The sequence below is a fragment of the Brassica napus genome, chromosome C9 (genome assembly GCF_020379485.1).
Source record: "Brassica napus cultivar Da-Ae chromosome C9, Da-Ae, whole genome shotgun sequence".
NCBI lineage: Eukaryota > Viridiplantae > Streptophyta > Magnoliopsida > Brassicales > Brassicaceae > Brassica > Brassica napus.
This window is the reverse complement of record NC_063452.1, coordinates 55,414,091-55,429,218: the sequence shown is the minus strand read 5'-3', so window position 1 is coordinate 55,429,218 and position 15,128 is coordinate 55,414,091. Positions and strand designations below refer to the sequence as shown.

Genomic DNA, 15,128 nt, shown 5'->3' with positions numbered 1-15,128 from the left:
TTTTTCTAAAGGAGGAGGCTATGCATGTCAAAATTCAAAATAATTAGCTGGGCTTGTTGGGCCTCTAGTGATCGTTAGCCCATTTATCCAAAGATATTTTCCCGCCAAAATGAGTTGGGAATAGAGCTTTTACCGCTGTGAAAAGTGAAAGAGCTGTAAAATAGAGCGGCGAAAACTGTAAAAGAGTGGCAACGACGACGGAACCTCCAGCCACAGTTCTCTCCGACGTCGGACTCTCAGACATAGTAAGCTCCTTAATCGCTTTTCGTCTTCTTCTTCTTCCTTACACGGAGAAACTTACCGTCGATACTTTCGATTTGGACTCCGTTGTTGCGTAACCCTGATCGAATCGTTCGTCTAATATAAGTTTTCTGGATTGTATATCTGATTCTCTTAGAATTGGGTTTTGCTCTCTGTATTGTAGTCCATCCCTAGGGTTTTAGAAATTTATCAAAAGGATTTTTGAAGTTTCTTCCGATTTTGAATTTTTTTTCTGTTGTTTACTTCTGATTCTTTTGGCTCTTTGAATTTTGAATATATGTCTGAGGAATCAATTGCTTATAGCAGTTCATCTTGTGCAACATCTTTGACCTTTGCTTTGTTCCTGATTATTCTATTTGTTTCGTTGTTGTTCATGAGAAGGCTTGAAACCTGATCAAGCTGAGATCATAATGGATGAGCCACTCAAGGCTAAATCTGCGATGGAAAAGACTAACCTTGATGGTGCTCCAGAGCTTGCTCATCACAATCAGACATTTTCTTCTGCCACAAACACTGGGGAGAAGAGAAAGAGGGAAGGATTTGCGAGTGGAGAAAGAGGAATTGGAGACAGCAGCGAGACTAAAGAAGTTATTATAGTTGGTGACACTAAGGCTATAAAAGATTTTTGGTTTTGGTGGAGGAGAGGAGCTTCAAGGGTCTGTGTTTAGCAAGCGACAGGCTTTCAATGGACATAAATCTTAAAGGGTCTTTGGGAAAGAAAGAAGCTAGAGAAGAACCAGAAAGATCAAAGCACGATTCAACTTTTAATGACTTTGATAAGCTGAGGGAAGAAAGCAAGTTTGCAGTTGGACAGACATGGGCTCTTTATGATGATAAGGTGGATGGGATGCCTAGATTGTATGCTCAGATCACAATAGTTTCAGTTCCCGGTTTCTGTCTTAGTGTCACATGGCCTGAGCCTGATCCAGACCCCGAGGAGGAGATACAGGGGTATGAAAAAGGGTTGCATGTTTCTGTTGGTAGGTTCAAACTCGGGAAAACCGAAGATATATAAGATCGTGGAAGGTTCTCTCATCTGGTTCAGTGCAGTGAAGGGAGTAGCGCAGGAACATTCAGTGTATACCCAAAAGAAGGAGAGACGTGGGCTATCTTCAAGGCTCACATCACGTCTCTCTCCTCGTACCAGAACCATGAATGGTCAGCACATCCTGATTCACACTATAAATATAAGTATGCCTTCGTCGAAATCTTGTCAGAAGATGATGCTCATCCTAGAGTACCTATTGGATTCTTGCATAAAGCAAAAGGTTTTTCAGGTGTGTTTTGTCGCTTTAACAAAGAAGTTGATATGTCATACATTAAGCGTAGCTGTACAATGCAATTCTCCCATCGTGTTCCATCATTTAAGACGACTGGAATAGAAGCAGAAGGTGCGTCTCGTCGAGGTGCTTATGAGCTGGATCCCGCAGCATTACCAGAAAACATCAAAGAGATTGACGTCCCTTTACATCTACTGGACGAGTCTAGTCCTACAGTGTCAAACCATGAGGAGGAGGAGGATAGTACACACTCGCAATGTGTTTACTTTGCTAGTAAAGGAATCACTTTTCAAACAGGCCAAATCTGGTCATTTTGCAGTGGAGATGATGACCTGCCCCGGCAATATGGCAAGATTCAGAAGGTCACGTTTGTTCAGGCGTTTGAGCAGGATCCGGTAGTTAAATTGCACATAAGTCGGCTAAAAGCTACATCTAACAAAGGCGTCATCCCGTGGAGTGACAAGGAAATGCCCATCGGCTGTGGGAATTTCATGGCAAGAAAATTTCTAGAGATATTCACTGATCTTGATGTGTTTTCACGCCAGATAAGCCAAGTCTCCTCAGGAGATGGGAATGAAGCATCTTGCCCAAGACTGGTGATGTTTGGGCAATATACAGAAACTGGAGTAATGACCTTGAAGCCGTTGATCTGAAGTCCCAAACTTATGATCTTGTGGAAGTTCTTGATGATAAACTGGACTACAAGGTTCTGCTGTTGGCTCCTGGTGGTGGCTTTAAATCTGCAAGTTTTGGTTCGGTGTATGTGGCTGCTACAGAGCATTGGATTGATGGTGCCGACGTGAGATTCACAATCCCAAAATGTGAAATGCTCAGATTCTCGCATCAGGTTACTACTTCGAGAGTAACAAAAGAGGTACATGGAACCTGACAAGAAGTATATGAACCTGCTATTGAGACATCGCCTGTTTTGAGCTGTGTTGTTAGTGTTGGTGAGAAGAGAAAGAGGAATGAGCATGGTGAAGACTTTGATGGTCTGAAGTTTAATGACTTTGAGAAACTGGGGAAACAAGTAAACTTTTCGGTTGGGCATACTTGGGCTCTTGATGATAAAGTGGATGGGATGCCTAGATTGTATGCCCGGATCCGAAAAGTTTCAGCTCCTTCCTTTGGGGTTAGGATCACGTACTTAGAGGCAGATCCAGATGATGAGAAACAGATCCAATGGCTTGAAGAAGACTTGCCTGTTTATGCTGGTCAGTTCAAGCTTGGGAAACATCAGAACACAAAAGACCTTTCGATATTCTCACATGCTATACGCTGCATGGAAGGAAGCAACACGGGCCATCTCACTGGTTCCCTGAGAAAAGGAGAGACTTGGGCTCTATTCAAGAACTGGGATATCAACTGGTCTTCAGAACCAGCTTCTCACCGCAGTTACGAGTATGAGTTTGTTGAGATTTTGTCTGATTACGCTGACAAAGCTGGTGTATATGTTGCATTCTTGCATAAAGCAAAAGGCTTTGCAAGTGTCTTCTTTCGAATGGGAACTGGTCATGCTCGCATTTTACCTCACAGTTTGTATCAATTCTCCCACAGTGTTCCTTCCATCAGACTTACAGGAACTGAAGCAAGAGGTGTGCCAAAAGATGCTTACGAGCTCGACCAAGCTGCGTTACCAAAAACAATCCAAGAGATTATGGTGCCTTCAGAGAGTAATAGTAAGCTACTTTGCTAGAAAGGGGAAGGTTTTTCAGACTGGTCAAGTTTGGTCATTTCGCAGTGTCTATGATCAGTTGCCTTTGTACTATGGTAAGATTGAGAAGATCACTTTTACTCACGCATTGAATCAAAAGCCAATGTTTAAACTACACATTGGTAGGCTAAAGGCTACTCCTTTACCCGTGGACGTCACCGAATGGGAACTCAAGAGAATGCTTGTTGGTTGTGGAACTTTCTACGCAAGAAAAGCTCTCGAAATAATCAGCGCAAGTCAGATTTCACAACAGGTAATGCCACAAATCTCCATGGATGGAACTGAATACACCATTCTCCCCAAGATTGGTGAAGTTTGGGTGATTTACAGACATTGGTGCTATGACCTTGATATTGAGGATCTGGAGTTTGGTTTTAAAGAGTATGATGTTGTTGAAATTCTTGATGACACCTTGGACTATAAGGTCTTACTGCTCGAGCTCCAATCCGTTAATGGTGAAAATATAGCTTATTTGAAAAAAGAGAGATAAATATAGGTTCCTAAGGGCAGTCAAGAGGAGAAAGTATCACGGGGAGGATGATGATGAGTCGGAACCAATATTTACGATCTCAAAGTCGAAAAGGCTCAGATTCACAAATAAAGTTGCTGCTTCGCGTGTAACCAGAGAGATACATGGAGAGTTAAAAGACCTTTTACATGTTGATGCTAGAGCGCTACCTTTATGCATCAGCTATCCAGACGGTTGAGCAAGCCAAATGATTCCTTTTTGTTATATCTTGGAGCAGGGTTTGGTTCCTTTTTTGGTTGATAGTATGATATGTAAGCATGTTCTTTATCTTATCTTATCTGTAATCTTAAGAGCAAGAATCTGTAAGTTATTCTGAGTATCGTTTCCCTCTTGCTAAATGTGTTTTAGTTCACTATCTCTTGTTGTTATAACGGATGCGAGAAGATAAAAACACTGTTGGTTAGGTTTTCAAAATGAGGTTTTTATCATCAGAGATTCAAATGTCATTATTTTAATATATTGTTAGTTAATAATAAAATTTTAATTAAAATTTAATAATTAGACTAAAGTGTATTGAATATGAAATTTGAAGTGATTTAATTTTAGTGAGTTTTTAGATGATTTTAAGAGAATATTAGAATTTGGTGTGATTTTTGTTAAATAACTCTAGAATTTCATCTAAAACCATGGAATTTGGATTTTTATTTTTATAACTAAGAAATCTCTTTCAAACACCCTAAAAACATTTAAAGCAATCTAAAATCTCCGACTTAAATTTTGTTCAAAAACAGTGGATTTTAGAGTGTTTGTTAAAATGACAAGTTCAATAACACTGGATTTGAAAATATTTTTTAAAATCTTCATTTTAATAACACTGAATTTGTCATTTTAATATAAATCATCTGAAACTCTCAGTTGAATACACCCCCTTGATTGAATGCTGGCAAATGGAGAAATGAGTTTTTATGAACTTTATTAAACAAATTTCATTTGAGAACTAATTGCTACCTTTTTTCTTAATTTTGTATTTTTTTTTCCTTTTTAAAAATCATTAGATATCCATTAGATTTTTTTGTTGGAGAAGCTCGGTGACTGATCGAGATCCTCGCTGACTAATGCTATCGGGTCTTACTAGATTCAAGGCATTTCAAACACATGCATTTGTTGCTTAATATTTCGTTGTCAGATCTATAGTTTACGGTTACAAAACCCTTTGCTGTTTGGATGTTTTGTAACATTGTAATCTTTAGACTATTTCCCGCCAAATATATTGGTAATGATCTTTTACCGCGAAAAGTGGTGAGCAGAGTTACATTTCTTAATAAACGGCATCATAAATACTAAACAAATAAAATACGTTTTTAATATAATTCGCTCAATTTCACTTCTTTCCCGGCGGCAAAAGTCTCCGACGCCGTCACTTGCTGTTGCCGGCTAAATCGATAGGAGCCGGTTCGTTCGACATATATTCTCTGTTTTCTTCAGTAAAAAGAAATTGTTGTTAGTTGATTTTGTATTTAAAGTTGTATCTGAGTTTGGAGTTCTCGCACCTTCCGCCTATGTTAGATGTTTTTGATTTAGGGTTCTTGTTACTTTTTCTACAAGCACATCTGTTGTCAAAGACTCACAAATCTATTGTCTGTTTTGTTGTTTGTTTCTGCGGGTCTTTGTTTAAGCCGATCCTTAGCTTGTGCAGGAACTCTTGAGAAGGAACTTGTCTTCTTGAGTGTTTTGGTGATGGATAGCACTGTGAACGAGCTACTTAGATGGAACAAATCTGCCCCGAACCATCACGTCAGGAGTGATTTGGTTTCATCAACACGCGAGAATCAGCAGGAGAAGGCTCAAGCTTTCTCCTTGCAACAACAGGAAAATGTCCCAAGTAATAACTCAGGCACACAGTGCTGTGGAAATGAAAGTTTGAGCTGTGCTGCAAGTGTTGGTGATAAGAGAAAGAGGAATGAGTATGATGCAAGTCGCAGTGTTGAGCATAACAATAGAAGACGTTCTGATGCTAATATAGATGCAGAAAGGGGAGAAGAGTCGGTACAAAAGGAGAATTATGAATGTGCTGATCCAATGTTTAACGACTTTGAGAAGCTGAGGGCAGATGCAAACTTTGCGGTTGGCCAGACTTGGGCTCTTTTTGATACACTAGATGGGATGCCTAGACTTTATGCTCAGATCAGAAAAGTTTCAGCTCCTTCCTTTGGGCTTAGGATCACATACTTAGAGCCAGATCCAGATGATGAGAAACAGATCCAATGGTGTGAAGAAGACTTGCCTGTTTCCACTGGCAAGTTCAGACTCGGAAAAAACGAGAACACAAAAGATTGTTCCATATTCTCTCATCTTATCCAATGCAGTGAAGGAAGCAACACTGGTCGTCACTTCACTATCTCCCCAAGAAAAGGCGAGACTTGGGCCTTATTCAAGAACTGGGACATCAACTGGTCTTCAGAGCCAGACTCTCACCGCAAGTATGAGTATGAGTTTGTTGAAATCTTGTCAGACTACACTGATGAAACTGGTGTATTTGTCTCATACTTACACAAAGCTAAAGGCTTTGCAAGTGTCTTCTTTCGACTGGGAACTGGTCCTGCAGACATCTTCCGTATCAACACTTTGTATCGGTTCTCCCACATGGTTCCTTCCTTCAGACTTACAGGAACTGAAGCAAAAGGTGTGCCTAAAGATGCTTACGAGCTCGACCAAGCTGCGTTACCAAAAACAATCCAAGAGGTTATGGTGCCTTCAGAGAGTAACAGTAAGCCTAAACGCCAAGACATCTACTTTGCTAGCAAGGGGAAAGTCTTTCAGACCGGTCAGATCTGGTCATTCTGCAGTGGCTATGATGATTTGCCTCTGTACTACGGTAAGATACAGAAGATAACTTTCACTCAGGCGTTTAAGCAGGAGCCAGTGTTTAAACTACACATTGGTAGGCTAAAGGCAACTACTCCTTTCCCTAAGGATGTTGTCGAATGGAGAGACAGAGGAATGCCTGTTGGTTGTGGAACTTTCTACGCAAGAAAGGCTCTCGAAATCATTACCCCTAGTCAAGTTTCACATCAGGTCATCCCTCAAGTCTCCTTGGATGGAAATGAATACACCATTCTCCCTAAGATTGGCGAAGTTTGGGCGATATACAGATACTGGAGCGTTCATATTGATGTTGAGGATTTGGAGTTTGGTCTTTACGACATTGTGGAAGTTCTTGATGACTCCTTGGAAGACTATAAGGTGCAAATGCTGGTGCAAGAATCATTTCTTGATGATGATGAGAATTATAATAGGTATTTTAAGGGAGCAACGGAGTATGTGGATAACGAGGTGGAAGGGTCAGAACCTATATTTACAATCCCAAAGTCAGAAAGGATCAGATTCTCGAACAAGGTTCATGCTTTGCGTGTAACCAAAGAGATACATGGGGAGTTAAATGACCTTTTTTGTATGGAGTTTAATGCGGTGCCTATAAATATTCTACTCCATTGAACAAAGGAAGTGAGGAGAATGATGATTCCTTCTATATTTTTTGGGGTTTAGAATCTTAAGACTTTCTCTATGATGTAATTCTTATTTATCATATGAAACATCAAGTATTTGCTGGCTGTGGCTACAGTTTTATCTATATCTCAAAAGTAGTTTAACTATTTCTACAATGTCATAACTACAATACTCCAAATCCTAACCTCAATTAGACATGCCAATAAGGACCGCGGCCCGCCTAGCCCTAAAAATTACCGGGCTGAGGCTTTGTTTAATAATCCAAAAAATTGGATCTTTCGTGCCAAGCCCATTTGGATTTTGGATTGAATATTTTGGGCCTAAAACTGTTTTGGCTAGGACCGGTCCAAAAACCCGAAACTTTTTTTTTATTATAAATATTATCATTTTTGCAATAAAAACCATTATTAATATTATTATATTATTTTAATATTTTTGATCCAAACTCTATAAAGCAAATATGAAAGTTGTTAATGCACCTTGTTATTTGATCATTACAAGTGACACATTTTAAATTTTGCAAATGTACTTTCTCATTTTATGTACAACATGGTTTTTTCTTCAAAATACAAAGTATGGAATGTCTGATCATGTTTATCATAAATTTTGTTCTCTAATATATTTATTTTTTATTTATCTTTTGATTATTTGAATTTATTAAATTTGGTTTGTTTATAATATGTTTTTAAAACATACGAAAAAGTAAAACATTTTTTACAAAGAAGAAAAGTTTAAACTCACTTTATATTTTAAACAAAAAAATTGAAACTGATTTTTTTATGAAAATTCACATATATTAAAACGATAGAAGTGACAAGAGCAAATTATTTTTTGAAAAGTCAAAAAATCAAAAATCCCAAAAACCTCTATTAGGACCGAGCCGAGCATTAAATTCTAGGTCAAAAATATTTTCGGGCCAAACCGAACCGGATTCAAAAATTTATGGGATTAGCGGGTTTGGGACGGGCCAGCCTAAATTTTGACACCTCTAACCTCAATGTTATGACTCCAGTATGTATATGACCCACATGATATCTTCATGAGACTTGGTCTTCTATTTGCATGCGGATGCTCTAAAGCTGCAGTTTGAAAAATATAATCTAACAAGACCTAGCTACCTTAGTTCTTAGATCTAATTTGATGTCAAATTCAACACTAAAGTCTCATTAATCGAGTTTCCAATTGTTTGGATCAATTTATTTGGTGATCCATCTCTAGTTCATGTCAACATGTGTTACTGTTTTTTGTTTTTGTTTTTGAAGGAGAAGAACCACGTAGAATAGTCAATTCTAATGCATTGGTCTAAGGTTAAAAATTCTATTTGAAATTCTTTTAAATTACTTTAGGAGGTGTTATTGGCATATATATTTTAAATGATTTAGAAATTCACATAGTATTTTATAAATTCAATGAAAATATACAAATTTTCAAATCTAATATATAAATCATTTAGTTATTTGAGAAACATTAGAACCTTTAAACTATACCACATGTTTTCATTAGAATTCTTAGAAAATTAAGTTAGTACATTTAAACATATATTATACTTTTCATCAAACAAATTCAACACTTAAGTCTCATTAATCGAGTTTTCAAGTGTGTAGACCAGATTATGTGGTGATCCATTTCTAGTTCATTTGTTAGTGTTTTTAGGAAGGAGAACAACCAAATTGAAACCACATAGAAATATAGAATGGTCAATGTTGACTTATTAATCTAAAGTTTATTTTCACTTAATTATGTTAATTACACTTTTAACTTGACCATATTTTTAATTCTAATTTAAATTATATTTTACGCTTTGAAAATTTAAATTTGTATACCAATATAAAAAAATATTTAATTAATTTTTATATAATATTTATATAATATGTCTTAATTTAATAAATTATTAACTTGAAAGATAAAATTTTTCGTCTTTGATGTGATTTTAGTTTATAAAAAATATTCAAAAATCATATTTTAGATTGTACTATTGCTGTCAACAAAAAAAAAAGATTGTACTATTAATTTTCTTGTTTTATTTATTTATTTTATTTTATTTATGAAAATTAGTCTATATTGTTCAAAACCCTAAACCTAAACCTAATATTTTCATGTTGAGACTAAGACTTTTACATCCAACTTTTATATCCAACAAAAGGTTTGAGTGAGAATATAAAAGTCTCTCAAAAAAGGAGGAAAAGTGACAAAATTACCCAATTCTGCACAAACTAGTACTAATTTAGCTAAACTTAAAGGACTTATATGCAAATAAACAAGAGTACAAAATTCAATTGACCTCAAAGTTGTTGAAAATTACAGAGAAGGCATATAAACCGTGGGAGAGGTGTTTCCCCCACAATCGAAGAGGACGACAGGTTTCAGTCAAACGAGTCTGTTTCCCATTGACGTAACCATTTGACTGCTCCCTTTCCCTTTCTCTCTCTCTAGACCGTTCGTCTCTCTTTCCTCCGGTGAGTTTTCCGACACTCTATTCTCACTCAGTAGCTCGTGTCTTGTTTCGAAATCGTTTCTTCCGTCGATGTGTGTTTTTTAAAAAAACCCCTCTTTTTTTGCGTCGTTTGGTTCGCATGTCTGAATGTCTGAGTTGGATTTTGTTGAAAGCTGTTATCTTTGGTGTTTCCGGCTTTTGATCTACTCTCTGAACTCGAATTGTGTCTGTTGTAGGGTCAGTATGAGCAACAAAGACGAGGCTCTTAGAGCCAAAGGGCTAGCAGAAGACTGGATGAGTAAATCAGACTTCCCCACTGCTCGTAGAGTCGCTGTCAAGGCTCAGAAGATGGACGAGACGCTTGAGAACATCGCTCACATGATAATGGTCTGCGACGTTCACTGCGCGGCGCAGGAGAAGTCCGGTGACGAGACTGACTGGTACAAGATTCTCCAAGTTGAGTACAACGCAGACGACAACGCCATCAAGAAACAGTACAGGAAGTTCGCGCTTCATCTCCATCCTGACAAGAACAAGCTCCCGGGCGCCGAAGCTGCTTTCAAGATGATTGGGGAAGCTCAGAGGGTTCTCTTGGATAAAGACAAGAGGAGGGTTCATGACATGAAACGCAAACCTTTTAAGAGGCATGCACCAGGAGTACCTTCTTATCAACAACACGCTCCTCCGCCTAGGCCTTTTTACACTGCTCCTGTCTTTAATGCGGCGAGGAGCAGCTTCACGAACCAGGCGAAACCTCAAGCTCAGGCTCCTCAACCGACTGGTTTTAGTGAAAGCCGGACCTTTTGGGCCTGTTGCGCCTTTTGTCACATAAAGCATGAGTGTGTGAAGGAGTTTCTACACAAGCAAGTGATTTGTCCGAGCTGTGGCAAGCTGTCCGTTGCTTTTCAAACCGCTTTTCAGGCTCCACCGGCTCAGCCGACTTTCTCCTTCTACCAACAGAGCAAGGCTCCAGCTCAAGAGGCAGCAGCGCATAAGCAGCAGCCGGAGAGCTCTGTCAGAGTCGCCCCAAGGAAAGAGGCTTCTAAAGCAAAAAGCTCTGGAAGTTCTGCTGAGCACATCAATGGAAACGGAAAGAGGAAGAAGATAGTTGAATCTGATGACAGCGAGGGTAGCTTTGAGTGTGAAGAAGTTGCAGCAACTGGTGGACAGCGTTCTGGGAGGTCTGTCCGTAGCAAGCAGAAGGTTTTATATGAAGAGACCTTGCCCAATGGGAGAAACAGGAAGGAGAAGGCTAAAGATGACCAAGTGGGAAGCTCAAGGGGATCTCGTGCCTCTTCAGGGATGGCATCAGACATGGAGATTCTCCAGTGTGCTGATCCTGACTTCACAAACTTCGACAAGTTAAGAGAAGAGAGCTGTTTCAAAGCTGGTCAAATATGGGCGATGTATGATGACAAGGATAAAATGCCTCGTTACTATGCCAACATCAGGAAAGTCATAAGGAAACCTAACTTCACGCTCAAGATAACGTGGCTAGAGCACAAACCAGATGACGAGAGAGCAAAAGGGTGGGCTCGCGGAAAGTTACCTGTATCCGTTGGTAAGTACCAGCTCGTCGGAGATGACAACGCAAGCGAAACTCCATCCTTCTCTCACCTGATCAGTCCCACAGTAAGAGGCAGCAAAGACATTGTCTGTGTGTATCCAATGATGGGAGAAACGTGGGCTCTGTTCAAGAACTGGGACATCAACTGGCCCTCCTCTGGTGGCCTGGGTCATGAGTATAAGTACGAGTTCGTTGAGATCTTGTCACAATATGCTGAAGGGTTGCCTATAACGGTTGCGTTTCTGCGTAAAGTAAAAGGCTTTGCAAGTGTCTTTCATCGAGTTTCTGCGGCTGCGTTTCAGATTCCTCCTCATGAATTGCTTAGATTCTCTCACAGCATCCCTTCGACTAAACTGACGGGGAAAGAAAGGAGCGGTGTTCCCGTTGGCTCTTATGAGCTTGATACAGCTGCGTTACCACAAATGATAGAAGAAGGTGGAGAAGAAGCTGTTCCTGTGGTGAGATCAAACCAAGTTCGCCATCATCGCTCTCCTCCGCCTTCATCAGAGCCAGACTGTGTCGTCATTCCTAACTTCGAGTTCCATGACTTCACCGCGGAGAGATCAGAGGGGAAGTTCACAGCTGGTCAGATCTGGTCGTTGAACTGCAAAGAGGAAGGCTTGCCCAAGTACTACGCAAAGATTCAGAAGGTGGAGTGGAGGCCAGTGTTTAAGCTTCAGATCAACAAGCTGGAGCTGGACTCACTTCCTGAAAATGTTACACAGTGGAGGGACAAGAGAATGCCAGTTACTTGTGGGAGATTCACCTTGAAGGAAGGTCAGCAGAGAGAGACGCTCACTAAGGTGAATGGCTTTTCGCATCAGATAAAGGCACAACAAGAGAGTAGTAACAAAAACAAGTACACTATCCTCCCCAAGACTGGTGATATTTGGGCGATGTACAAGAACTGGAGCGATGCAATCAAAGTGACGAGCTTGAAGAAGTGTGCTTACGAGGTTGTTGAAGTTCTTGACGACGATGAGAGCCACATTGAGGTTATGATGTTGGAGCGGGTGGAGGGGTTTACTTCGGTGTTCAAGGAGAAAGTGGAAGGAGGCGTGGATGTGAGGAAGACGATCCCGAGGTGTGAGCTGTTGAGGTTTTCGCACTATGTACCTGCGTTCAGGCTGACTGGTGAAAGAGGTGGAGCGGTAAGAGGGTATGTGGAGCTGGATTGTACTGCTTTGTCTCGTAACTTGCTCAGATCTTAGACTATGTTAGTCGGTTGGTATTAGTAGTAGTGGTAATGGACTTTGCGTTTTGTGCAAGAGTGTCTTAGCTTTTAATGTTTTAGATTCAGACGTTAACTTGCATCGGATCTGTCTTTTGACTCTAGCTTTAGTCGATCTGGTGAAATATCTTTTAGCTTATTTGTTCTTCTTGCTGTCTTTATTTTCACAACATCTCATCACCTTGACGTTGTCTTGATTTGTTTTTCAATCTGTCAAGGTTAGTAGGTTAGTAGGTTAGTAACATATAACTATGTGACAATGCTATAATCATACAACAAGGGCGTTTGGTCTAGTGGTATGATTCTCGCTTTGGGTGCGAGAGGTCCCGAGTTCGATTCTCGGAACGCCCCTTTTTTACACATTTTGATACGCCCTTGACATTTTGATCAGAACATTAAACTGCAAAAAAATTGTAAGCCTAGAGACTCCATTGAAAACAGTATGATATCATTCACTTGATGTATCATCTTCATACATTTAAATTGTAATTTCACAAAACTTGGGTCTCTTCAATACGTTGAACAAAAAAAAAAAAGGGTCTCTTCAATACAAAACACGTATAAAGAATCCATATATACAAGTTTTACCCTTTCATGTACAAGCTTTGAAGGGAAACAGAACGAACTAAAAGAGGAAGAGACTCTGTTTTAAATCTGTTGATTAAGCAACGGTAACTGGTTTTATACTTTATGGAGAACTTAACAACACTGAAGAAGATTTTTCTACGTTTGAATTGGCTTTGCCGGAGAAGACACTGAAACGATTCTTTAACATCAAGATGTTGATGCATTCTGCTGCATTGCAGAACTTGGATCAAATATAAAAGTGTTGAGCTTTTTATACACCCTAAGTACTTAATGTAATGATTAAAAATGATTTGGTTTAACAAAATGAAAACCACGATTTGACGTCTAAACCCCAACTTAACTTGGGAAGTTCTTTGATTCATTAGTAACATCTTGTTTTTATGGTGTTATTCGAAAGCAATGGAACCACCACTAGAAAAGAAATAAATAAAAAATGGGGTCACTTCATCTTCTGCTCGGTGAAGAGGACATGGCGGTTGACGCGAGGGTCGTACTTGCGGAACTCAAGCTTCTCAAGAAGGCCCTTGCTGCTCTTCCTCTTCACATAGAAGAATCCTGTTCCAGCCGCTGAGACCAGACGGATGAACATGAACGTCTTCTTCCTCTTGTCCCCCATTTTCTTCTCTCACTTCAATCAAATACACCAAACCAAAGAAAAATCACAAATCTCAATTCAATATTTGCATCCTCACGCGACCTCAAAACCAGTGTAATCACGAACCTTTCCTAATTTATATAATACATTTTGATAAACTCTAGCTCATTCAATGTATCGATGAGATGTGCTAATCGCAAAATGAAACATTGAGTGAAATCCACAGACTAAAAATTCAACAGAAAAGCAATTACAGCAGAAACTTACAAATGGCAGACGGCGACGAGACGGCGGTGATACGACGGCTGAGACGAATCGGGAGCTGATAAAAGCTTTATAAAGAGAGAGAGACGACACACACTCAGACTCGGCTATTTTTTTATTCGGCCCATTTAAAAAATGTTACATCGATCTAAAAGCCCAATGTGGCCCATTGTTTTCTCAGCTACTCTCTCACCTGGTTCTGTTCTCTCTCTCTCTCTCTCTCTCTCGCGTTTGTAACTCAGTGGAGAAGAAAGACCCAAACCGATCCGTTTGAGAAGGTATGACGATGATCTCCGTCTGCTCATTCGTTTCGTTATCATGTTATATTGTAGATTCTTTAATTTTTGATTTTGCTTACTGTTCTCTCTATTGGGTATTGCGATTAGATTGGATTGATTTTGTTATCTCCCTTTTACGGATTTGGAAATATCTGAGCTATGTCGAGTGCGGTGGACGCAACTGGGAACCCGATCCCTACATCCGCGGTGTTGACTGCGTCGGCGAAGCATATAGGTTTAAGATGTATGCCTGAGAACGTTGCCTTCCTCAAGTGCAAAAAGAACGATCCCAACCCCGAGAAATGTCTCGACAAGGGCCGTGACGTCACTCGCTGTGTCATTGGCTTGTACGTTTCTTTAAAACCTCTTTTAGTTGAGCGATGACATGATATGATTAACTACAGTTAGTTTTGATGCTTAGAAGTTTGTTTACTCTTATAACAATGATACAATGCCTATTATTATATCAATCATGCTGTGTTTCGTTACATCAATCTGCGTCAGCTAGAACGTAGATTAATGATGTTGATTCCACATTGCGACGTTATGTGGCATTCCTGGGTAAAGAATTAGTTTTTTTTTTCGGTTGCTGCAGGCTGAAGGATCTTCACCAGAAGTGCCAAAGGGAGATGGATGACTATGTTGGGTGTATGTATTACTACACCAACGAGTTTGATCTCTGCAGGAAAGAGCAAGAAGCCTTCGAGAAAGTGTGCCCCCTGAAATGAATGATTAAATCTGTGATCTCTTAATAAAGCAACAAGCTTTACTCTCTTCTCTTTGTTGTTTTCATCAGCAATTTTACTCTCAAAACACTTCTGTTATCAAAGACAACCAAATGACTCAGTTTTCATTGTTCGATGGTTCTTTAGTATCACAGGATGGATATTCCGGATGAACAATATGTTTTATGAGCTTAATCTGTTACCATACTCAGACA

General features: G+C 39.5%; 4 protein-coding genes, 1 non-coding gene and 1 pseudogene across 5 annotated transcripts; 5 read left to right on the top strand and 1 right to left on the bottom strand.

Annotated features, from left to right (window-relative positions):
• Window positions 1-110: 110 nt before the first annotated feature.
• LOC106370496 lies at window positions 111-4,084 on the top strand (annotated as a pseudogene).
• A 978-nt stretch (window positions 4,085-5,062) lies between these two features.
• Window positions 5,063-7,355, top strand: LOC106371914. The gene is made up of 2 exons (XM_013812022.3): window positions 5,063-5,176; window positions 5,421-7,355. The coding sequence occupies exon 2, from the start codon at window positions 5,462-5,464 to the stop codon at window positions 7,217-7,219; it is 1,758 nt and encodes a 585-aa protein (XP_013667476.1). The 5' UTR covers window positions 5,063-5,176; window positions 5,421-5,461; the 3' UTR covers window positions 7,220-7,355.
• A 2,150-nt stretch (window positions 7,356-9,505) lies between these two features.
• LOC106387811 lies at window positions 9,506-12,602 on the top strand. Its single transcript, XM_013827736.3, has 2 exons — window positions 9,506-9,687; window positions 9,902-12,602. Exon 2 carries the CDS (start codon window positions 9,909-9,911, stop codon window positions 12,441-12,443), a length of 2,535 nt encoding a protein of 844 aa, XP_013683190.2. The 5' UTR covers window positions 9,506-9,687; window positions 9,902-9,908; the 3' UTR covers window positions 12,444-12,602.
• Window positions 12,603-12,742: 140 nt separating this feature from the next.
• On the top strand, window positions 12,743-12,814 carry TRNAP-UGG. The gene has a single exon. It is a non-coding gene; the product is annotated as a tRNA-Pro (tRNA).
• Window positions 12,815-13,367: 553 nt separating this feature from the next.
• On the bottom strand, window positions 13,368-13,673 carry LOC106371911 (50S ribosomal protein L33-like). Its single transcript, XM_013812020.2, has one exon. It carries the CDS (start codon window positions 13,665-13,667, stop codon window positions 13,491-13,493), a length of 177 nt encoding a protein of 58 aa, XP_013667474.1. The 5' UTR covers window positions 13,668-13,673; the 3' UTR covers window positions 13,368-13,490.
• A 318-nt stretch (window positions 13,674-13,991) lies between these two features.
• Window positions 13,992-15,128, top strand: LOC106371910 (NADH dehydrogenase [ubiquinone] 1 alpha subcomplex subunit 8-B). Its single transcript, XM_013812019.3, has 3 exons — window positions 13,992-14,188; window positions 14,297-14,535; window positions 14,784-15,128. Exons 2-3 carry the CDS (start codon window positions 14,348-14,350, stop codon window positions 14,914-14,916), a joined length of 321 nt encoding a protein of 106 aa, XP_013667473.1. The 5' UTR covers window positions 13,992-14,188; window positions 14,297-14,347; the 3' UTR covers window positions 14,917-15,128.

Bases quoted from the DNA above. Each gene is read 5' to 3' on its own strand.
- LOC106371914 (XM_013812022.3), top strand. From the start codon at position 5,462: ATGGATAGCACTGTGAACGAGCTACTTAGATGGAACAAATCTGCCCCG.
- LOC106387811 (XM_013827736.3), top strand. From the start codon at position 9,909: ATGAGCAACAAAGACGAGGCTCTTAGAGCCAAAGGGCTAGCAGAAGAC.
- LOC106371911 (XM_013812020.2), bottom strand. From the start codon at position 13,667: ATGGGGGACAAGAGGAAGAAGACGTTCATGTTCATCCGTCTGGTCTCA.
- LOC106371910 (XM_013812019.3), top strand. From the start codon at position 14,348: ATGTCGAGTGCGGTGGACGCAACTGGGAACCCGATCCCTACATCCGCG. The intron at 14,536-14,783 runs GTACGTTTCTTT...CGGTTGCTGCAG, and splicing joins ACTCGCTGTGTCATTGGCTT to GCTGAAGGATCTTCACCAGA.